This window comes from Rhyacophila brunnea, unplaced genomic scaffold (genome assembly GCF_057557595.1).
Source record: "Rhyacophila brunnea isolate RB1 unplaced genomic scaffold, BYU_Rbru_1.0 scaffold_4, whole genome shotgun sequence".
Classification (NCBI taxonomy): Eukaryota; Metazoa; Arthropoda; class Insecta; order Trichoptera; family Rhyacophilidae; genus Rhyacophila; species Rhyacophila brunnea.
This window is the reverse complement of record NW_028233068.1, coordinates 35,082,714-35,108,301: the sequence shown is the minus strand read 5'-3', so window position 1 is coordinate 35,108,301 and position 25,588 is coordinate 35,082,714. Positions and strand designations below refer to the sequence as shown.

The 25,588-nt window shown below is 29.8% G+C and overlaps 1 protein-coding gene across 1 annotated transcript in view; it reads left to right on the top strand.

The window, feature by feature from the left end:
- Positions 1 to 25,588, top strand: part of LOC147067301 (serine/threonine-protein kinase 32A) — a 286,899-nt gene that overhangs the window by 212,259 nt on the left and 49,052 nt on the right. Inside the window, exon 7 of the mRNA XM_085953722.1 lies at positions 13,171 to 13,208. Coding sequence (XP_085809848.1) covers positions 13,171 to 13,208 — 38 coding nt within the window. The remainder of the gene's footprint in view (positions 1 to 13,170; positions 13,209 to 25,588) is intronic.

The following is a 25,588-nucleotide window of genomic DNA, read 5'->3' as shown; positions in this document are numbered from 1 at the left end:
AAATAGATATGTACTAAAATGTTCAAATGTCTTTTTTTTAAATGGACTTGTCTATAAATAAATTGATCCATTTTTAGTCAATAAAATTTAGCTTTCATTTTTTCAATCAAAACAAATGGGAAATTTGGTGCGGCCACCAGACGTTTCCATTGAACTATCAATGTCAATTGTGCGGCCACAGTTAAATTTCACGTGAGAACAACTGGAAAAATTTATGTTAATCAAGTAAAATTTAAATTTCATTTTCCAAACAATGACCAAATCAGAGTTATCTAACTATAATGTTGAGGTAAGATTGTAAGGTTGCAGATATCAAGGAATATTATCAGCCGGTATTATTCGAACCTTCGGTGTATCGTTTGTAGTAGTCCTGTCCATGTGAGGTTTACTATGTAGAATTTAAACATAAATTTCGGTTCTTAATTTGGAATCAATATCTATTTTCATACAATCCCATTTTTGCAAATATACCGTACTGTTTGTCCTGTGATGCGGCAAGCTATTTTCTATGCGCGTTATTTTTCCATAAGATGCGAATTTTTTTTTTATGGCGCTACTCTGTACTATAAATAAATTATGTCTGTAATAATCTAGATTCCATTCAAATTAGATATATATCAATCACTACACGTAATTATATTTAAATATGCCGATATGTGAGAAGTTATCTTGACTCATAGCATCAGCATAGACTAACTTGAATAATAGTAGGTATAAGATAGTTTTATTTATATTCTATTTGAATTTATCAAAAAACTATTATTAAAAAAGTTTTGCTGTTATCAAAAGATGTTAAAGGTATGAGTAGCGATAAAATTAATTGAGAAAATAAGATATTGTACCCAAGAGGTATTAAACGGCTGACGGCGGTCAGACATTTTTTTATCGAGATACCATATTTTAATCTCAGGAAAATATATTAAAATTGACCTTTGATATTATACTATTGTATTAAATTAAATAAAAAATAATTCATTATTTTTGCGAATATCTGTAAACATACATAATCCTATCGATTGCTAGTGTGTTGGTACACCAACCGCCATTATTACTTTATTCATAATTTAAGTTATTAACTGAATCGTATCAGTGGTATTCAAACTGTGCGCCGCTGCTCCGTGGGGTGCCGCGAAAAAGTTAATAACTCCATATATGCACGACCACAATGATAAGTGTCATTGTTTTACCAGATTGTGGCATGATTTATAATTGTTTTTGAACATCTATGTATTTCATCTTTGCAAGTGGTTTCAAAAATACTTTAAGGAAGATAATGCTGAGAAGTTCAACGTAGCATCAATATCTTCCAGTGGGGCAATGAGGTCATGTGTTGTTTGGGAGTTGCAACTAAGGAATGCGAATAATACAATTTTTTGACAAATTGGGCTAGAACAATACTCGGGTGTCATTTGTTTTCTTCGAAAATTCTATGTTGAATTGATGATTTTATCACTTCTTTTTTTTATTTTGGAAGAACTTACCATTGACATTGATATAATACCAGATCTAATGTTAAAATTAACTCTGACGATAAAAATTCTAGTAAAAAGACTTGTAAAATAACATAAGATAAAATCAATAATTTTTGGTCAGACCTACGTATATTTATTTATAACGTTTAATTCTTCTATTATAAAAAGTATAGGCATTCGAGCGATTGATACAATATGTTCAATATATTTATTTTCGTGAAAATTAAAGATAGAAAAGGATAGAAAAAGATAACAGAAACATCTATACAGCAGTGGAATAACTTAAACTGATAATGATTAATATTTAGATTATATATTATGTCAGTTGAATAAGGCGCAGTTAATTACAACTTTGCACTTAACCGAAATGTGACGTTGTTTACGTAAGTTACTAAGCTCGCCATAAGTTAGTGTTGAAAGTTTGGCTTACCCATTGTTAAGCATCTTGTCGATCACGTTGAATAAACGTCATCTTGCGTAACGTTAGGAAAGGATACATTATTATTGTTACATAATATTACATTGCAAAAACAAATTAACATCTCAATAAAACCAACATATTGAAATATTATATGTAATACATTGAAGTGGTGGTTTGTATCGCAAGGATATAAGACACTTAATTAAATTACAAGAGCCCCTAAAAATGTTAAACTTGTATAACCGACCTTCATTTACATAAGGACCCGGTGAATATAATATCGACATTATTTAAATATAACGAATAACGAAAGAGAGACTAATAATATAAGCTTGCTGCTATCAAAACTATTGCCATTTTCTTTTAATTGACTTACTTACTATTACATACCATAGTGCTATAGAAACTGAACATTATTTTCTTTATAATTATAAATTTATTAGCTAAAAATTATAAATTTTAAATAATGCCATCCTTACTTTATCAGTGTCTAATTGTAAAATGCACATACGATGAATAGATTATTACTAAGAAGTTGTAAGAATTATAAAAATGATATCACACTCAACATGTTCACTGACTCATTTTTTTAAATCCATTGATTGCCGAAAATCATTGCAAAAATATTACTGTGTCCGTAATTATTATATTTCTGTGTACAAAACATATTTATTTGACAGCTGACAGCTGTGCTTCAATGTTTTGTCGACAGTGTTGCTCGCACCAACCTTCATGCGCAATTTGTTAATTAATTATTTTAGTCACTAATTCGTATTAACTGAATATTGTCGAACTAGTAAGTGATTAAGCCGACTTATTTAAAATAGTATTACTATTATAGAGATTAGAGATTCTCCTTAGTACGGATGTCTCCAGTATATCTCTCCACAATCTCATCTTCATTGCCTTATCGACGTTAAGCATTTCGACGCTGATGAATTCTTTATCCTTTCCATATGTCTCGTCCCACCCAGCCGATTCTTTGGATAGTTATATATTTTTCAATAATATCAAGCTCATCACAGGTAATAATATATAAGTTAGCGATTAAACCGTCGCCGTCATACTCAATTTTTACAAATTTGCCAGTGAATCCATTGATTAGCAATATCATACCTACAAAAAAAATCTTTCAAAATTAACCGAATACAAAAATGATTTTAAAAAAATGAACAGTATTTTATACAAAACCTACCCATTGTGTGATATTATGTTGTATTTATACTATTTTCAATTTTTCATCTTAATATTACAACAAAACCTTCACAAGATGAACAGAACAAGGTTGTTTTTAATGTAATTCAAAGAACCTATTGTTCAAGCATAATTAAAAAAACTCCTGAAAAGCATATTTCAGGAAAAAATCAACTTTAAGTTCATCCAACGATTAAACTGATCCTAAAAATCAAGATTACTAAACCAAAAAATACGCAACCCTATAAATCGATTATAAATTATAACTATGTAGGTAACTATTTAAATGGTCAATATTTTAATTAAACACAAGAAGAATAATCTAAAGAACGTTTTTGTGATTAAAAATAAGGATGAATAAAAAGATACCTTTTATAATATTCTTCTTATTAGTCTTTCCTTCATGGCTGAGGATCGTAACCACCTTGAAATTCCGTCATCTTCTGAGCGACCAAGACTTTCCACCCCTTCTTTCAGGACAGAATAAAGGCTGCCCTCAGTTAGTTCCTTCACTTGGTCGATCCAATGCGCCGACGCTTTTAAATCCCCAAAACCACCATTTATCCACCACATATCCCCAGGTTATCCAGTCCACACGGAACAATGATATTAGTGATATCCAAATCGCTGAAGATTAAAAAATAATTTCAGTCATTCGATTTAGTATATTAATGTAACTATCATTACGTTGGTCAACGTTTTTCGTATATCAAGCTTTAAAAACCAAATCCAATAACGTCCCATTTCTTTTCTTTATAAGCATTATTTTTTAACAATTTCTATACATAATTATGTGAAACTCTGATATTATATTATTATAAAATAAATATTAAAATAAAAAATATCATTAATTTTATAATTGACACTGGCTTGTGGACTTTGAAACAAAATATACGGGACATTTGCGATCAAACTCATTTTTTAAATCAAATTTACATTTATATAATATATATTACTATGTACTTGATATATTATCCTCTTTCAAATCATGAATATAAATAATTCGCACCATGAGTGTGAAACCAAGGCATCTGCAAATTTTTCAATTTCGAGATTAAATGCAAAACAACTGCAAAAATCGTGAACTTGATAATGTAAAAGTGAAGTAACTGAAAGAACATGTAATATAATGTAGATATAAACCAAATATTACGGTGTTTTTAGAAACTCTATTTCTCCTAAGAAAACGAAGACTTCAAACCATAATATATACAAAATATGTCTTTTTCAGATGCCTTGGTTTTACACTCATGGTGCGATATGTATATATTCGAAAAAAGTTCATAAAAAAACATGTAACGACATATATGATAAATTCTTTAAAATACACACGCCCAGATTAAATTACAGATTTTAATTTTCGTGAATATGCTTAACGTATATTTATTTTTTTAAACTCTTAAAATAAAGTAGAAAAAACTCTAAACCATTTTAGAAAGTTGTTAGTTCGAGTAAACCAACATTTGTTTCCGACAGCTCACAATAATTAAAACACACAAAAACAAATTTTCCTTGATTACTTGCTATAAAATGTTTTATTTTTTATGTTGCGGTTATGTGCTTACTTTTTATAAATTGAACGTGATTAATATTCCGTGTTATGATGAACATTGTTAGGCACCCACTGATTTAAAAACATAAACATTAATCAATTACCAACATACATATTATTTAAATCATTTTTTAATTATTTTCATGTTTTAATATGAATAAATCTATATGGCTATCAGCATAATAAATTTATCCAGTAAATACAAGATATTGTTATTTTTTTAAATTTTACGTTACATGTTATTATATTTTTGATAAATTGAAAATTCAAGCGGCCAAAAACATTTCAGTCCAATATTTTTGTCTGCGAACGATTGTATCCAACATAGTGAACAAAATAAATCCATAATATAGATAAGTGGGTACTTTTTATCACAGTGTAATAAATGAATTTTAGAATTGTAAATAAATACTTCTACAGTGAGTCATAATATTATTAAGTTGACGGTGATGCAATGAGCACAGAAAAATCTTATGACGATTGACGATATTATATTATGACATTAGCGTATTAACGATAGCCTTATTATTACAACGTTTTTATTAGGCCGTATTCTTATTTGTCCGGTGGTTGTTTATCCAGTACATTCTTGCAATCGATTTTTAACTAACTTCCCGACTAGATAGACATTTGACACTTTTAGAATATATCAGAACACGATGCCAATGCATTCTTTTAATACTTTTAGCCATTTTTAAGTAGAATTGAATTATTTTCAGTTAATTCTGTTTTGTATGAAAAGTTATTTCGAAAGAAATCCGTAATCCAATCCACTATTATTGTTTGCTAGGGGTCTGGGGTCATAGCAACTAAATTATTAATGTATACGTGCGTTACTATGGAAATCAATATGAAATGTCAAAATGACATTTCAGTTTATTTCTATCAAGTACAATTTTTTTTTGTTCGTTTAATCTAGTCAAGTCAAGTTTATATTATGATTCAACAGAAAATTTAAAGACGTTGTATATAAAAAGTTCTTTTTATCTTGTAATTTTATTTTACATTTTAAATATATTAAGCTTAATCGTTTTCTAATATTACTAATTATTATTATACACATTGATTCAATAAGTAAGACAGCGATCAGAGGATTCAAAAGAGGGTCCTCAAATAGTTATGAATCAGTTAAATACTTAATTATTAAATTATACGAAAATCTTTTTAAAAAAAGGGGCGTATTTCTTATAAATTGAATATAAATTAATATTATTCAAAGCATAACAAAATCCATGTAACTTCCGTCATAGGGCCTATTTAAAACATAACCACTCACACATATAGGTAGGTACGTAGGTACTTGTACACACAAAATAAACCACTAATATGATTATGTGCCATCATTGTCATTTTCAATTATAATAAGTATTTGTGACAGAGTGTGCCTCTAGGAAAGAGATATGTACGTGGGGTTATTGCCAAAAGTTGATAAGTCTCGAAATCATGTTATAGAGTAATTGCAATTAGAAAGTTTGACATGCCTTCTAAAATCAGGCATAATACCAATATCTTTGTGTAGCGTGTAGTGTTAGCATTTACTTGGTAGAATTCAATTTTAAAAGAAATGAAAATATAATTAATATTAAATTCGTTTTTTAAAAAGGTTTGTCGATAGCGATTTTGGTTATAACACCATTATCAAGACTCTTCGGATAGGCCGTTTGCCTTTGCTTAAATACTATACGCATGGATAGTAGGATGGAAGTCCATTGCTTATCACGGCATTATTTCAGACAAAATGTATCAAGAAATTAAACATAGCGTTAACGTAGCATTCAAAGCTAATAATAATCTATGATTAAATTTAAAAAATTGTAAAGATAAAATCAACAAACTGGAGAAAAGCCGTGTTTATAAAATAACATGTGGCACATGTAGTCTATGTTACATGGGTCAATCTGGCAGGCCCAAAAAAACTCGTTTTGAAGAACACCTCCGGTCTTTCAGGAATGGTAAAACAGATTCTCAGTTCGTTAAACATTTGATATCAAATTCTCATACCATCAGCGATAAAATAACGCCAGAATGTTTGCATATATGTAACAAAGGTCTAAAATTAAATTTACTCGAACAGTTGGAAATTAATCGCAAATTATCCAAAAGTAATCACATAATTAATGAAAATTTGGTAATGCATTCGTCGCCACTATTAAATATAATTTAAGCACATGATTAACAAAATTATACTAATAATATTTTAATTGATCAATAATGTCAAAAAATAACCAAAGCACTCGAATACTGTGCTTTCGATAAATTTTGTAAATTTTGATATCCATTAAAAACCCACTTAGGGTTTTCAAAGTATTAATAATATTACAATTAATAATAAGTATACAAATTCATAATATTGTTTGAACGAATAAGAAAATGTATTCTGTCTCTATCCATGCGTATAGTATTTAAGCAAAGGGAAACGGCCTATCTGAATAGTCTTGATAATGGTGTTACAATCGAAATAGCTATCGACAAACCTTTTTAAAAAACCTGTAGAATTTAATAATAATTATATTTTCATTTCTCTTAATTTCCTTGTGCTTTATGTGCATACTCTATTTGTCCGATGACCCTGAATTTTTTCTACCATACATATCTATATATATACTCTCAATCCGTTGTTAACTCTAAATACCTAAATTATCTTAACTTAAAGCACTATGTACATTATTTGTTATGCTAAATATTATAAAGTTTGATTTGTTTATTTATTTTAATTTTATTATATATTTTTAACAGTATATCGAACAGCAAAATACTTATATAGATAAATAGAAAGTAATGGTAAATCATGGAAATCAAATAGGTATATAGTATACATCTGCCGAATGTACCTATATAAAATTTAAAACTAATAATGATAGAGGGCGGCACTTTCTGTCTGCTTTAGGACGATACTTTCCCTAGAGATATCACTGGATAAAAAATCATGAATTTCAAATCAGACGATGAGTCTACCGACGTCAGTCAATGTTACACTTTCAACAAACCATGATGAGCTCAAACGCAATACGTTCAACAAGCCATGCTAAGTTCAAACTTGGTTTTTTATTTGAAGCGAACGAGAATCTCAGCGAAAACGAATATTTTCGAAAACCTGATCTGAATTTAGTACTGTGGAAAAGAAACACCTCACATTATGTTATAAATGGTGTTTTTTAAGCCCGATAGAACTTGAAATAATTGTAAAAAAAACACAAAAAATTAACTTTTACTCTTTTTTTTCATTCGAATAATCAATACATCGCATTAATATTTGACATCCAATTTTATGCCGCTTTTCAAAAATTGCTGGCCGTACCTACATCACGAATAATACATGCAATGTTGGTCTCCATGGCGTCAATTGTTGCTGTTTTATCAGTTATCACCATAAACCAGCAACTTTACAATATATCTCTATTGAAAATAATCCAGAGATATCAAATCCCAGACCTTAGTGGCCAAAAATTGTCCATTTCTCTAAAGTCTATATCAACTTATCGCCAAATTTTGATTTCTGGTTTACGGTTGCGGTAGCCGTATGGCACGTAGCCCTCTTGATAACACATCTCGTCCGGATTAATGTCATCCATATTTTCCTAAAACCGCATTTTTGTGGATCTAATAAAATATTTAGGACTTTATTATTGACAAACTCGTTAAGCAAAAAATGAGCCTCATCGCTGAAACCACATTTACGGTAAAACAACGGCTACAAATTGCGCAAATCGACGACTGATTTTCAAAGTAAATTTGGATACTTTAGTTACTTCAAGTGTGACTCTATTCATGATGATTTTCTAGACTACAAAAGAGCAAAGAAGGAGCGCAGTATCACAGATCATTTTAATTCTTTAATATATTGTATCTAAGCAAAAAAAAACACCCATTATATTATTATAAGTATATATAATAAATACTTCAAAACGCGGTGTAGTAGACAGCGTCCTCAGAGACTTCGTTATATAGGGAATGGACCTTTATAGGGAGCAAAAAATCTAGCCAGTGTAATTTATATCCTTTTAGTAACCCACACGGAATACCCTTGTGGTTTCAGTATTACTTTTGTTTTCTTAGGCGGCTGTTTTGTTTTGATGAACCTTTTGAAATATGGGTCGTATATAGTTTCTTAGCAAGCATATATTAATTACCTATCTAAAAGAAATTTGATACAGCTAGCAACATCGGAATAGCAAAATGCAAGGTTCAATAATATAATATCGAAAATAATATATATTTTGGAGAATCCTGAAAGCAAAAATGTGAGAACACAGATTAAAAATATAGTATTATCATCGTGCAATTAGACTTTCAGGTCACTTTCAAGGTCGAGCTTCAAAATGATGTACCGAAATATTCTGTTTGGTTAAAATAATAAAAAAAAATATTTGCTTCATTTTTTGTATTAAGTTTTAGTAGCTATTCACGCTCCAATGAACGGAACGAGTAGAATATGTACATCCTTGTGATAAACCATCGTATTTTTCTAATATACTTACCTATTTATTTGTTTCGGTTGCCTTAATCAATTGTTCAGTTTTTTTCATAATATATAAAAAAAAACTTATAAAATAATAGTTAATAAAATAATTATATGATTTGATATGGATGGAGTGGGATATTAATACAGTTATTTAAATTTGATTTGTAATGATTTTTTTAGACGAGCATTTTATAAACTAGGTACCTATTTTTTATCCCGCTGGACATTGTATTTTTTTCAAAAGATTTTTCTAGTAGGTATACATAATATCCTAGTTGTTTTCAAATTATGAATATAGTTCATAACATGTTTTGGAAGAATGTATTCATAACTTTATACCTTATATTATAATTGATTTATGATTGTATTATTCCATTTGAGTCGTTTTTCGCAACCCGGACTGAGGACACTTTGCACACTGACAACGAATACAATTAGTTTTCTTTTATGCAATGACATTAATATGGACGAATCATCTGGAAAAAAAAATGACAATCACTTTTTTGTCGGGTCTGCCGAATGGCATAATCTGTTCTAACGCCATTACAATAAAGGTGATATTGCTATAAATTCCCGATGCTTTGTGTCGGGTCTGCCGAATGGCTTAATTCATATTTTAATATCAATATCGTTCGCACAAATAAACATTGACACTGGAAACCCTGTTTTAACGTCATTACAATAAAAGTGAAATTGCTATAAATTCCCGATGCGTGATATCGCATAATGGAAATTGTGAAATTTTGTCACGTGACGTCTACCTATACATGTGCGAATGTCGCTTTGGGCGAATTTACTTGCTAGCTACTGTACTGAGTGCATTGTCCATTAATAACGTCATTGCTTTTATGTAACAAACTAATACAATTTTCGGAAGTGAGATGGAATAGGGAACCGGAGGGTAGGTTGGTTTGACTCCAATAATAAGAAGGTTGCTGCGTGCATTAAACGAACCCTGGTTTTATTATCTCCTTCCAAATAAATATCAATTTAATTATAAGTTTACAGATTATAATTTAGATGAGTGAAATCACGATTATGCGCTCGGATGAATTACGAGATCGATTGGGCGAAGCGAAACGATAACCTTACGGTTAAATTTAACTGAATGACGATGTTGCTTTCTTCTACTGAGTTTTTTATAGTGATTCGATACAATAGAAAATGCTGCTATCAACTACTTGAATATTTTTGATAATCATGCTTATGAGGTTTGATTTGTTTGTGCAATGCATGATTTGTTTCGTAAATTATAAATATTTGTTTTTAATTTGAACAATTTGCAGTTTTAATAATTGCATAAGATTGATTTAATACAAACAACTTTTGTGCATATCACATAGCATTATTTCTTAATTTGCGATATTATTGATTATTGAATTATTATATTATTTTGTTAAATTAGTTTTCTGTTGAAATTTGATTGACTCACACAATTTGCTTGTTTTGCAATTTTAACAATATTATGTTGCAAGATATATTGTAGTTATAAATTAATGGTTTCCTGCCAAGTCATGCTGAAAGGTAGGGTATTCACTCTACACAATAAAATAGCGTAAAATTCTTATTACCTACTAAGAAAAGGAGTAAGTATAAAAAATTCATGTATTATTTTGTAAAATTCCGTAGTAATAATCAATTAGAATTACATTTTAAATTTCACCAAGGACCCTCGGTCGATAATAATAATTTTCTAATATTTATCATATTATGTTTCATTTAATTTAGATTAGAATAAGATTAGAATATTTTATACCAAATATCGAGCTTCTGGCTGGAAAATATACGAGAATTATACGAAAAGGGCTTTGGCAGTATATATTTATATACAGTGAAATAAATAATGAAGTCTTCTATAAAAATAGGTTAATACTAATATACATACCTGCGTAATTATATAGTTTAATTAATTATTATAATAATATTAAACTCAGTAGGTACTATTTACGGATACCCCATTGTCTTCAGCTCTTAAATAATTAATTAATAAATTGTCCGTCACTGTAAAGTTAGCAAATTGATATTTAATCAAATTTGCGGCATTTCATGATGAGCTTCATTAAATTTGGCTCATTTGTTGACGCTAATGAAGATTAATCTACATAGAAGTTTATTACGCATAAGAAATATGTAAATCATGCTCAATGAATCGATTCGACTCTTTGGGTCAGTATACAAATAAATTTATTTTACTACAATTATACCCATATAATTTATAGCATCTCCATAAAAACTACATAAAATCAGGGCCTCGTAAATCGGAGGTATTGAGGGTGAATAGCACCTGTGTGGTAGGATTTAGGGGGCGTAAATATTTCTAATAATACAAAATTTATATTAAATTAAATATTATAAACTGAAACTCATGTTGAAATATATAAAGTAATTACGTATATACCAAAGAGCGTCAAATTAAAGAAGTAATGCATAATCTATTTAAAATTTTGTAATCAAATGCTTGAAATCTCAAATTAATATTCGTATTACATTTGCAAAAATATCGAAAGAAATTCTCTTGATGTCTCAATGAATAGATTGGGTCAGTATCCTCATTTAATAATTGTAAAAAGTTTCGAGAAAAATGTAACATTTGTACGGAAAAATGTCCCAGGAAATGAATGGTCTGAGACATGAATTTGAAGAACCGTTATTTGTTTCATGGATGGTAAAACAAAATAACATACGATGCAATTTTCTTTCTTGTTATCATACCTTTTTTTTAAATTGTGCCCTAGTGCCTAGCCAATTCCATGGAGGTCCCCATTAATAGGTTCATATTGATAATTTCCAATCACTTCACGTTATATTATACAACAATGTAAATCGAAATGTTGAATTTTGGAAGAATTAAAAATAAGCACCGTATAAGTAATTAATTATAAATAACGCCCAGGATGACCACGCGGCTATGCATCAGGGTATCTATTATGTACACAAGACTGCTATCAGCTGCTATCGGCGGCTATTGAAGGTAGTGTTTTTTATATTGAGGTAATATAATTTTTACAATAACTTAGTTATAATTATTGTTACAATAAGTGCTATGTTTTAACAGCACCTCTCTTGGCTGTGCTAACTTTTAGAGTGAGATAAATAGTTTTGACTGCTTAGACGGCTAACTTATTGTAACAATTACCTCAATACAAAAATATGAAAAACTACCCTCTATAGCCACCGATAGTGACTGATGGCAGTCTTGTGTATATAATAGATGTGCATGTTGTTTTTCAATAAATGTATTTAGACCTACTAGTATGGACCTAATAGCTTGAGCAAGTGACTAATATTTATTTCCCGTAAAAAAACAAAAATCTGATAAGAAACTTATTCGGGAGGCGGCCCAGATTTACATGGGATTGTAGAGCCAATTCAAAAAATATATATTAAGCGGGGGGGCGGGTGAAAACTTTGGATTGGCACCCGGACGGAACGCTAGAAACGTATAAATAATTTTACTGTTTAACTGGAAGTAATCGGTACCCACATATTTATTTTTATTTGAGAAAGCTGCTGTTCTTTTTCGTTTTACTTTGTCTTTTGTGAGCTTTCCTAGTAATTTTCTTAATGCCTTTTTTCACCTGTTCGCTCAAACTAATTCTCACATCTTTTATTTGTCTCTTCATATTACATAGAATCTCGTTTACTGTCACAATAACAAAAAAAAATACATATGATCATTAACAGTATTATTTATCAATGAAAGCTTTTATATATTAAGTATATCATAAAAAAAAACTTACTTGAATGGAACCTTTCATACATAAATAAAAGACACAGTTTATGATAACATCATTGAAGACTACACACTATAATATTATAATATATTATCTAATATGTACCTATATACAATCATCGTATCTTCCTTTCACAAAATATATGTTCTCGTTTCTAGATAACTCAATATCAATAATTTCCCGAAGTATCTAACTCATTTTATTTTATCATTCAGTAGTTAGGAAATCCTTGAAGAAGTTTCTTTTATTTTGAAACTTGCTTCGTCACTCATTGAATACAAGGTTGACAGAATTTGATACCAAAAATACTAACGATTGTTTTGTATTTGTTACAGAGACATCAAACCAGACAATATACTGCTCGACGAAGAAGGTAATAATAAAACAATATTATTATTTCAGTTTATTTTAAGATACAGACATTGATTCGATTTGGTATCCTTGATTATTGTTAGATATATCACGAAAAAACACGTCGAGGAGAAAAATCTAACGTGACGTTTTTTTTTCTTTTTATTCGATTTCAATCATTGTCATTGTCAATTATTATCAGATAGATGTACCATCTATATGAGATAAAATAAAATAAAACAAATTTAAAGAACTTTATCGATCTAAGAAATACCACCAAAAGAGATTTCAACTGATTTTTTATTTCACCTAAAAATATTTATATTCCAATAAATTTTACTTTAAACTTAAAACTTTCAACTACATAGCTCTTTAAATCTTAAACGTACCACGTATTACGTATACTACATACTATTAAGAAAATACCACAGCATGTCGTATAATATCTAAAACATGTCATATTTCTAGAAAGTTTAAGCATCAGAGAGAAAAAAAAAACAATTTTGTTAGATGTGTTTTTAATGACATAGTTTTTAAACTAAAATTTTATAAGACTCAAGACATCTTATTTATTCACCAAAATCGACTTCCAAAGTTAAGTCTGAAACACAACAGAGAATATTGGCCATTTTCGATCCATCGATCAATATGGGATACTGATTACTCTACAAAAAAATATATCCCCACTCGTCATGATTTGCTTTTTCCTTTATGATAATATATAATCATTCAATTTTGGGAAATAGCTTCTTGAAACTATAGCAAAGCAAGACTAAGCTAACGTCTCATGACAAACTTTTTGGTGGAATGGTTTAGTATTTGAAAATAAAAATTCTAAATGTAATACGTAAAGATTTTTATTTTTAACATACTTGATATAGTATATTTTTATACATTTATTGCATTAAATATCTTAAAAAGTAGTACACATTCAATTTATTATTGTAAAACTGTTCCGGAATGCAATGGGTTAAATCTGAAATTCGAGACCCTGACCACGCACTCCGGCTCATCGGCCTTCGTCTACTATCCAAATATTGTCCAAATTCGACTGCGCTTGTGAATTTGTATAAAGAAAAACTGAAGGACGGTACAGACATCCAAATATATTCTTCAATTAATTATAGTACAGATAGTTACGAACTATCATTATCGGCACTACAACCTAATATGGGTATTGTCAGCCACCGGGAAACGTCTCCACTCCCCTATGTCTGCGCAAGTTATATCCACTACCTTGAACTCTGCGATGTTGTCTGTCTTTCTACATCATAGAATCACCTCAGCTTGGTTCATCCAACTTTGTTTTTCTTTTCTGGTTTATTAAAGGGGAGTCTATTTGGGTGGTTGGGTGTCCTTTATCCTTGAGATTTTCACCTGTAAAATGACAGGGGTATAACAATACATGTATATTATACTTATATAATAATACTCTTTTCCGTATCTTCATTTTCAAAATTACAACTCACTTATGTGTCATATCTTAATTAGTTCGGTTTTTTCTAAAATTAAAATTCGATGTTTTTTAATTAAATATAATTATTGACTCCTTCCAGAGAACTTATTAAACTACATTTTGTTTTGATACCATTTTTATCGAAGATTAGAAAACATCTTCTTCTACCCACGCTTCTACTACCTTCAACTTTTCTCTCCATTATGACATGATAAAAATGATGTAATAATAAAATGAGACCCTTTAACAAACTTACTTGACTTTAAAAACAATATGCATATTATTTTTTATGTTTTTAGATACGTTTTTATTATTTCTTTTTTTCTTTTGATCATTTCCGATCCTAATAGGAATGTGTTAACAGATGTTTGTTTTCACGAGTAATAGATGTCAGCCACTTGCTTAACGTATAAGGACCATACTCTGACTCCAAACACAAATTGAAAAACAATATGTATATTTTCCAGACCCAGGATTCGAACCTGGGAACCACAACATTATAAGCCGACGCTTAAGCTGTTCGGCCATCGTGGGGAATCACGTTAAGTAGTAAATTATCAATAAATGTTATTACATTGTACGCTTCATATTCTGCCCCTAGACGCCCTAGTAGGCAGAGCTTTCACATCAAAACCGTAAACAGTCCATATTATTTTATAAAAATGCACCCAGGGAAGCTTTAATAATATTATAAAATTTAATTATGTAAAGTAAATGTGTTTTATTTCCGTGTTATTTTAAAAATAATACAGAGGACGTAAGTTGATAAGCATTTTTATTGCAGGTTCATAATCGTATATAACGCCATGTTGTGTGTAACAACATATTTTCTCGTGTGTCTTAATTTACTATACGGCTCGTTAAAGGGAGAATTTCGTTTTTTTAATACAAAAAAATATATCCCTCACCGTGAAACATGAGCTTAATACTTGATAAGCTCAAACCATTTTTTTCCCCGTCGAGTTTCTTTTCTGCGGCAGCCGTAAAGTGGTGGAGGCTTTCGAACAAAAACGTCGACGATTTTCTGTTCGAAAAATGCTTTTGTGAAAGTTAAATGGATTTCAGGATAGGAAAAAAGTATTTTTTATACGATTTGATACCTTTTTACAGGTTTCACGTGATTCTTTGTCTGACTAACATGCCTTAAGCGATTCTAGATTATTTTTATTGGAATAGATTTAATAGTTCGATGCGATAAGTCAACGTATCTTTAATCCAAAGAAGTAGTATTCAGTATTTTAGTGTATTGCATTTTTCAAAAGACCTACGTAAAAAAAATACTATTTTCAATAAGCGGAGCATAAAATGTTGTTAATCATTCACCCAAATCACCGGAACCTTCTTTTATTCAAACATTATTGCTCTTCAATATAATTTCATTGGCGGCTCTCGTGGTGCAATGCGTAAGGCGATTGCCTTCTACCCAAGGGTTCTGGGTTCGATTTTCGGTGAGGACACAACGTTTACATGTTTTTCTTAAAGCCTGGGTATTTGTGATTGTTCAAAATTACTAACAACCACCTTGTACGAAAAAGCAAGTACATGGTTATTTATAATTCTAAATAAAAAAAATACAATTTCATTATAACAACATTTCTTATAGGTAAATGCATATGCCGACTGTTTTATTTTATGGTGATCTATTATTTTCTATAAAAAACATCAATTATCGTTATTTACACTGAAGAATTCAGGTAGACTATACCCCTAATAAATGAATTAAAACGAATTAGAACGAACTAAAGAATTCGGGTAGGCTATAATACCCCTAATAAACGAATTAAAGCGAATTAGAAAAAACTAAAGAATTCGGGTAGACTATACCTACCCCAAAATACACTACATTTTTAAGCAGAGTTTTGAATGTGTCCTACGAAAATGAAACACACATTATCGACCTGCAATAGTGTGTGTTGCAACCTTTAAATGCACCAATATTAAATGAGCGGTTGTCAGAACAATGAACAAGCTTCGAATAACATATTCTTGACACTTATTTAAGTTTATCCCATATTCTTCCACATCCGAGATCGGTTGCACGTTACTCTACACCCATTAGGTATTTAGGTTTCCATTAATTCTGTATTCCCTGGTTATTTAATATAAATGTAGATACTGGCCGGGGTGCCAGAGTGCTGTTTGTAGTGTTAAATTACGCGGGGCGAAAACATATTATATAATATAATGTACGTGAAACACCTGGAGCTATTTTTTGCTTCTTAGTTGACTGTGCTGACGTAGCGGTTGTTAAACCAGCCATCTTTATTATTTACTTTTTTCTTAAGCACCTTTTACTTTACTTTACAAAGCAAACTTTTTCTTAAGCACCTTTTACTGCATCGCGATCTCACTATTTGGTAACTGCTACTGAGACTTCACGACTGAAGATGCCTCACACAACTTAAGTGCCTCGCAATACGCTAAGATTGCATATGCTACGGAGCAAGTTTGTTGGTGGGAATATTAGTTAGTTCAATATGAACCTGATGAGGATTTGTATAATTTTATTGTACCGTGTATTATATATTATAAATATATGTTTATATTTTGTATTGCTTACTTTGAAAAGAATTTTGTTTTAAAGTGTCTGCAAAAACGTACTAAAATTGGTTTGCCAGATGAGTTATTCTAACTAACTTCTGGACTGAAAATGTTTTAAGGAGCAATTAATTGCGTGATTGTACTTGATAATATATGTGAGATATTGTAATATACATTCGTCGACTTTCGCATTTTATAGTTGATTGATTGATAGGTGAAAAATCAGTTTTTTTTCAGCAGACTTTTTTTTTTTAATATAACTGAAATTTTTATATAAAGTATAATATTATTTACCTGTCGATACTTTTTGGGCGTTGTATTTATTTTTAAATTTTCCAGTAGTTATATAATATGTATCTTAGATGTTTTCTAATTACGTAGATATATCCAATACTATTGATATTTTTCTTTCGTATATGACGGCCCTCCGTAATATAATATTATGTAGTAACGAAAATCATTTTAGAAAGTGTCGGATATAATTATTTATACTTAGTTGAGTAAATAATTTGTTTTTCAAGTACCTAATTATTTTCACGGATTCTGCTCACCTTTTGAATCTTAATTTTAATAAAAGTCTGTCAATCTAGATAAATGCTTTTTTAAGATGTTTTCAGAAATTAAATAATTTTAATTAAATTTACCGTCTGTCTAGGCAGCAGCTATCTTTTCAAGCCTAGCTGAAATAATATTTTAAATGTAAGCATTGTTTTTCGCTCGACAGTAATTATAATAATATATTTCACACCCAATTTATTTAAATAGAGCGATAAATTTATTCTAAAAAAATACTTGAATAATATCATAGAAGAAACGATTCAATGTACAGGTATACTCAGGTAATAAGAGATTATGTGAAGGGATCTTTGATATGCACTAAAAACCCATAGAACGCATATTCCTTTGCAAAATCTAAAGTGGACCCGTTTTGCAGAATATTTCAAAAACAACGGTGAAAAATCAATAAAAAATACCTTTATTACAATATTATTACTAACTTATTACTTATTACAATATTTGTACTAACTGTACCTACAGTTTACCTAACAATGTGTACTTTTCTACTAAATCTGTAGTGGTGTTGGCAGAATTCGACAAAATAATGTATATAAATTAACGTAAATCTGCAAATTTACTCTTATTACTTTATTACTATCTATTAAGTTAAAGCTTATTTTTCAACTACTTTAGTATATTTTTGAAAAAAAAAAAATTATCGAACTCGGACAGACTTATATTATATTAAGCATGGTCATTGCAAAAGTCTATTATATTCATTGATTATATTTCACACGTCAATGGAAGAAGTGTATGTCGAGTATGGTGTTCAAGGATCGAAATATAAATAAATGGGTGAGATTTAACAAAAATGGTAGATATAGAGACCGACGACCACAACTTGAGTTGCGGCAATATTTTGAAAACGAAAAGCGCACAATACAGTGTAAGTACTGGCATCGCGAAACTAGGGCTAAGGTCACGCCTGACCTAATAGTCTATAGCGTATAATATCTTACGTCAAGATTTTAAAGTGAAAATGGTGAGATAATTATCGCTGCATTAGTTGTATCATACAGGGGTACCTAACAATACTTAGGAGCGTGTTGTATCGATGAATTTATTAAGTTTAGTGGATGTACATACGAGTAGCAGCGCAAAACTAATGACTTAAAAGAATGAAGTCATCATGAAGAAGTCTTCATCCAGCAGTAATGGCCGAAATGATGATGAGACTACGGAATAATATCTTTTATTTTGTTAACTGTCAATTCATGGTGGAACTGCATTGTGTTGTTTAATTTAATAAAACGCATTTTTTTGCAGTACTTATTCCACTTTTAATCAATAAATTAGGACCGGTTTCGTCCGCCTCAGAGGGACATTTTCAACTAAATACATTTTTTTTAAAACAATATTTATCAAACAAAATTCAAAGCGACAGAAATAATAGGTACATATGTACCTATAGTTATCGGACGAAACCGGTCCTAATTTTTTGATTAAAAGTGGAATAAGTACTACAAAAAAAAATCCGTTTCATTAAATTAAACAACAATATGGAATAATAATATTAATGTAAAATATGTAGAACAAGTTTCGGGATAAAATAAAATGAAAGTAGCTTTCATACCAGTATACCTAAAAAACTCCACTCCAATGAAAGTATATAAGTACATAACCGAAAAGCGATTAATGAAAAGGTTTGATAATTAAAATTGAGAAAAGATATTATTTGAGTTCTTGACTAGCCGCCGTTTTACACGCAGGTACATATTTTCCGAGATCATTATTTCAATATAAGGCGGTATTCTTTTGATTGCGGCTACCAAAATGGTAATACAGAGTACCTCAAACTAAATATCGCTAAATGGCGAGATTAAAGATTATTCTATGGAACAGTTTTAATAGTGTAAAAAGATGTGCATTTTTAATATGGAAGATCAGTGTTCTACCAGTAGGAGTAGGACAAACACAGCCCTTACTGCAAAATTATATATACGGTTAACAATTTAGTGATGAGGTATTGTGTTTATTATTTTGTATATATATGTAGGTACCAACTTTAATGCAGCCTAAAAACGCCATACGGCTATACGAAGTATGTATCAAAAAATAATTACCGTTAGAATCTGAGTAGGTACCTACTCTTTAATTACCCTGTTTATAAACATATATTTACCACTAAATAAAATTCCAATAAAACATCTTCAATATATATCTTAAGGTATTATATATCTTTATGCTTTAGGCGCGCACACTGAAAGAATATTTTGGGAGGGGCCTTTTTTGAAAAATGTCCATAATAGTTTTTTTACTTACATCCGGAAATTTCCGGGTACATTCCCCATTCCCAGACACCTTACTTTGAGTCCTACGATAAACATCTGACATGCATGCATTTTAAGGGTATTTATCTACGAGTTATTGCGAGCTGTCGCATCCACAAGTGGTTAAGTATCAATTTCAAGTGGCTTAACGATCATAATTATTAGGATTGTAAGTGTCCGTTAGTCCCAGGTAATTTCACCAGTTTATGAGTGACACGGTTTTTCCAGTGGCCACGGGCGTTGCATGTCGTAGAATACCTATAGGAGTGGGGCCAGTCTATTAAGAAGGCTGTTTGACAGCAAATCATCCGGATCCCGATCATCAATCATGAGGTCCTGACAAAAAAGAATAAAAAGTAATATTCTGTTTACCTAAATAATTTTTATTTTCTGGTTTTGTGTATGGTATATCCTACCTCTAACAAAATATATTAAATGAAAATTGTATGGAAAAAGAATAACCTTCTATGATAAGGCGGTATGGTTATTAATACAAAAAACTGTCTCCTTCTGTGGTCTATTTATAACAATCTGTGTAGACCTTTGCCTTCTTTAGCTGACTCTTCTATTTTGCAAGGTCTTTCTTTTTTTCGTTGATGACTCAATAACCATAAAAATATCAATATTTCAACTTTCTTGACACTGTTGCTGATAATTTTATTTCATGCGAAAGTTATTTGCCACGGTGGAACGCAACTTCGTTACAAGCCTGACATAACAGTGAATTTATGATATACCTACATTTAATAGCATCGATTTAATACCTGTCCCGGACTCGGTTTTTAAGAAATAGTACCATTAAGTTACGTCGACTAGATGCTGATAGATGAACGGCAAATATCTTCCCGTCGTAAAGTGATTTCCCGAAGTGAATCAAAAGAATATATATTTTCCTGATAAATTTGTCAGAAACATTTTAGGGCCTATCTAAAAACGTGCTAAAAGTACAAAAAACATCTCTCACGTTTCTTTCCTCTTATTCTTCAAATCCACTCAAACTGACTTGACCTATCGGAGTGGAGTAATAATAATTCTAGAGACTAAAGTTTTCTATTCTGACGAAAATATTTGAGTAAAATAAAAATATCCACTGCAAAAAAACTCACAACATTACAATATCATGAAGAATAATATAATTGTAATGATATTATAATATCTTGTTTTTAAATACCTATCATGAATATTTTTATTGAAACCAAAAATAATAATATTAAAAACTGAAAAATATAAAAGTATTATATATAATCCCCCCCCCTCTCATGATTGTATAAAGGAGATGCTAAAAACGAGGTCACCAACGATAACGATTGAACTATCTGCGAATTGTTTTGCAATTCAAATTCATTCATAACGTATCATCCTGGCCCACACTAAGACATTATCATAATAATATGTACAGATTGGTAAAGCAGAGCTCAAAATGTTGCAATTTCCTCAAAAAATATGATTATTGGAAAGTTGACCGATTATATCCTACTATTTAATGTTAAACATTAGATTGATATGTTATGTATAATACCTACTTAATACAAGTGTTGGCAAAAAATATAAGATACAGTGATGTATTCACGGATATTTATACTTAAATCTAAATATGGCGACGTTTAAAATAGATAATAGTCTTTTATGGTATCACTCTAATATGACGTTATGTGATTATAAAATTTTGATTAATAGAGTAAGTACCTAATAAAGAAAAGGTCATCACAATGACATTTTTTTTAAATTTACTAATATTATAATGTCAATAATGGATTAATTAGGACTACTATAATGCGGGATGGATACGCATGTTGGGCATAACGCCTAAGAATCCAAAATAAATAAAGACTACTACCAATGCGGGATATGTATGTTGGGCATAGCGTGTAAGGATTGAAAATAAATAAATAACAATAGAAATAACACAACATTGCGAGATGGCCAGACCACGTCGCTTTAAAAAACTGATTCTAGAATAATCACATCATCCAGTCGTACCAAAGATACTATATTATAGAAAGAACCACCAAGAACCCACTGGATCGATGAAATAATCAAGTTTAGTGAGTAAATGAAAGACTAAAGATCGAGAAAAGTGGAGACAGAAATGAGAAGCCTGCATCCAGGTAGTAGACCGAGACTGGTTGAGACGATGATAAAGATAAATTAGTTGATAATTATTATTCTTCTTCGACCATGTCCAATCCTAATAAGATCATATTGTGGGGGCATCCACAGAGTAGAGGTTTGTATTGACAGATTTTTGTTTTTACAAGAAATGAACGTCAGCCATTTGCTCAACCTATTAGGTCCATACTCTGACTCATACACAAATTGAAAAACAATAATATGTGTACTTGCCAAACCCAGGATTTGAACCTGCGACCCACGACGCTATAGGCCGTCGCTTAAGCCGTGCGGCCATTGTGATTACCATATTATTATATTCTTATTAGGTATCTGCTTATCATCATGCAATTTAAACACAGTATTAGACATTACTTACATGTTTATTTTTCCTGTTAATTAGATTCATATTTGCATATTGTTAGTATACATTTTATTATTAGACCCTTAGTAACCTAATTTCATACTTCGCCATATAAATAATGAACATAGATGATAACATTATCATTACATTAAAAACGCCTACTCTGGATATATTTTACTTATTTTATTATACTACGTAATATGCAATCTACATTGAAACTGTATCATAATACTGATACCTACATAAACGGATTTGTTTTTTCATCATTTTCATGCAAAAAGTATGCAAAAAATGTGTTAAATGAAAGCGACGAGAAAAAATAATTTATTTTTTAGGTTAAAATTTTCGTTCATGTTTAAAATAAACATGGATGGTTAAACATAATTTAATATTTCTAGGTAAGTGTTTTTTTTCAAATGCAGGGAAAAATCACTTTTAGCAAAAAATAAAAAGCACTCGTTTATAGTTAAAAGGCTTTTTGGTACGGTACTCGTTCATTCAATTAGTTACGAGCATAATAAATTTGCGTCTATTGCAGGGTACAAAGTGCATTTTTGCTGCTGCAAAATAGCGCATGGAAAATACGTTTTTAAGTAATTTTCACTCACACTATATTGAGGCACTACAGTGTATACCAGGACTGTCAAAACCATCGTCAGCTGAATGTAGAACTATTCTAACTTACATTTGAAATTTTTGAGGAGAGAGTTTTTTGATACAACTTACTGAAATTATTTATTATCTTTATGGATAAATGGATGCATCATATTTTAGTAAGATTATTGATGAAAAAAATGGTGCATACACTTGTCCATATAAATAATAAATAACTGAAGTAAGCTGTTTCAAAAAACTCTTCTGCAAAATATTTCAAATGTGAGTTAGAATAGTTCTGCATTCAGCTGACGCCATTATTTCAATTACATAAAATGTACATGAAACAATCGTGGAAAACTTTTCTACTCAATTTGGAAATATTAAGGGATAATTTAAAAATATATTTCAGTTTTCATTCAAACGAAAGGTAAAATCCAACCCCCAACTGGATTCGTGCAATTTCAAGCGAGACGTTTTTTATACTGGCAGTATCGAAGAGGGAAAATATGTAATTTAATTAATACTATGATCCATTCCTCAGATTACTTATAATTGGAGCATAGCAATAATACTTCACAATAATTATTAATAATATGCTAAATATAAAGGACACGCCAAAAATTTACCTCGATTTGACGAAATTACTTTAGGTTTATTTAATTCTTCCTCGGATGTGACATGAATTTTGACAAATTTAAAACATAAAAATAATCAACGTAAATTATAAAAGTTATTATAATACAATTATTTGAATTCCATTCCTCAGATTACTTATAATTATTGGAGCATAGCAATAATACTTCACAACAAATTATTAATAATATATGCTAAATATAAAGGACACGCCAAAATTTTTCCTCGATTTGACGAAATTACTTTAGGTTTATTTAATTCTTCCCCGGATGTGACATGAATTTTGACAAATTTAAAACATAAAAATAATCAACATAACGGTGAATGTAAATTATAAAACGTTTTATAATACAATTATTTGAAATGACGTAGAAAACATTTTTAGCATAATGGTGCACAAATTACTTTATATTAATACAGTATGTAATTAATTTTAATTACCAACTTACATATTATGCATGCATACCCCGGCGATAACCTAAGAGATTTTCAGTTGTCCTACATCATTATTTTTATTATTATTACATAGTTATACCAATATCCAGGATTATATTGTGATTATTAAGTTATGAATAATAATATGTTATTCTTTGAATACAATTATATTTATCTGAAACGGAATAGGAACACATTATATTGTAAGTAAGCATGGATTATACTTGATCTATATTTTGAATAATATTAGTAGTTAATTAAATAGAACAAATTCATAAAAATTGTAATATCTATGTAATATAAGTAATTTTGTATTAACTTAAAACAAGATTAAATAGAATTATAATTGTTAAAATGGTCTGTTGAGTATAGTATTGTTATAGGTTTGCTGTGTGTTTTGGGCTCTTTTATAATAAAAAAAATATTCAAACAACCTTTTTATTTAAGTTTGGCCACCATTACATGGAGTTCATGTTCACCCGATCTCATCTTGGCCACATAATTTAGTTACACAAGTAAACTTTACTCACAGTCGGTACATAGTTTATTTAACATTTAAATGTTTAGTTCAAAAACAGATAATTACAAAGTTTTAAAATAATTACAGGGTCTTGTCCGTTAATTTATTCAAGAGTCTTACTTCAGGTCTGACATCTAATTAGACAACTTTATCTCTTTATCCCGGTCACACTTCTAAAAGCCCTCACACTTACGTACCTCTTCGCATTAGTTCTCAAACAAATTTATAAATGGGATATTTTTTTAAGTAACAGCTTGGTAAATATTGAGATACCTCAAGAGAGTGTTCATTTACGACTTTACACGGGATCAATTTAACTAAAGAATTTAATTGTTTTCATTATACATTTTCCACTAGCAACCCAGAATCAAAAATTTCGAAACAACTCTTGGTGACACACTTTAGTAGACTAAATATGACATTCCAATTATTAAACTAACCCCTTAAATAACCGTTTTTGTTGTAAAATGACCTTTTCTTTACGATTTTTTGGCTAAACACATTTATATATAGGTATATAAAAAGTTGGTATTTTGTTATTAGATGTTTTTATTTTCAATATATTATAAGAATGAACGTAAGCTCACATCATGAGGATTATTTAAAAATGCAAACATGCCGTAAAAATAGATTTTATTCTTTTTCGTTATTTTGATATTCAAATTCAGTATTATTATAATATTGTTCAGTATACCTATATAATATGAAATTAGATGAAATGGAATTTTTAAAGTTTAATCGGCTATTTTCTCCCCTTAATAATAGTATATACCTACCTACGTATACATAACAAGCAATAAAGCAAGTACTTACCTTAAAATATTTCAATGTTTTATAAACATTTATTAAATTCATAGTTATGATTATAGTGTATTAAATTATTTCGTTATAACAATTAAAAGTAGTACCTAATATTATA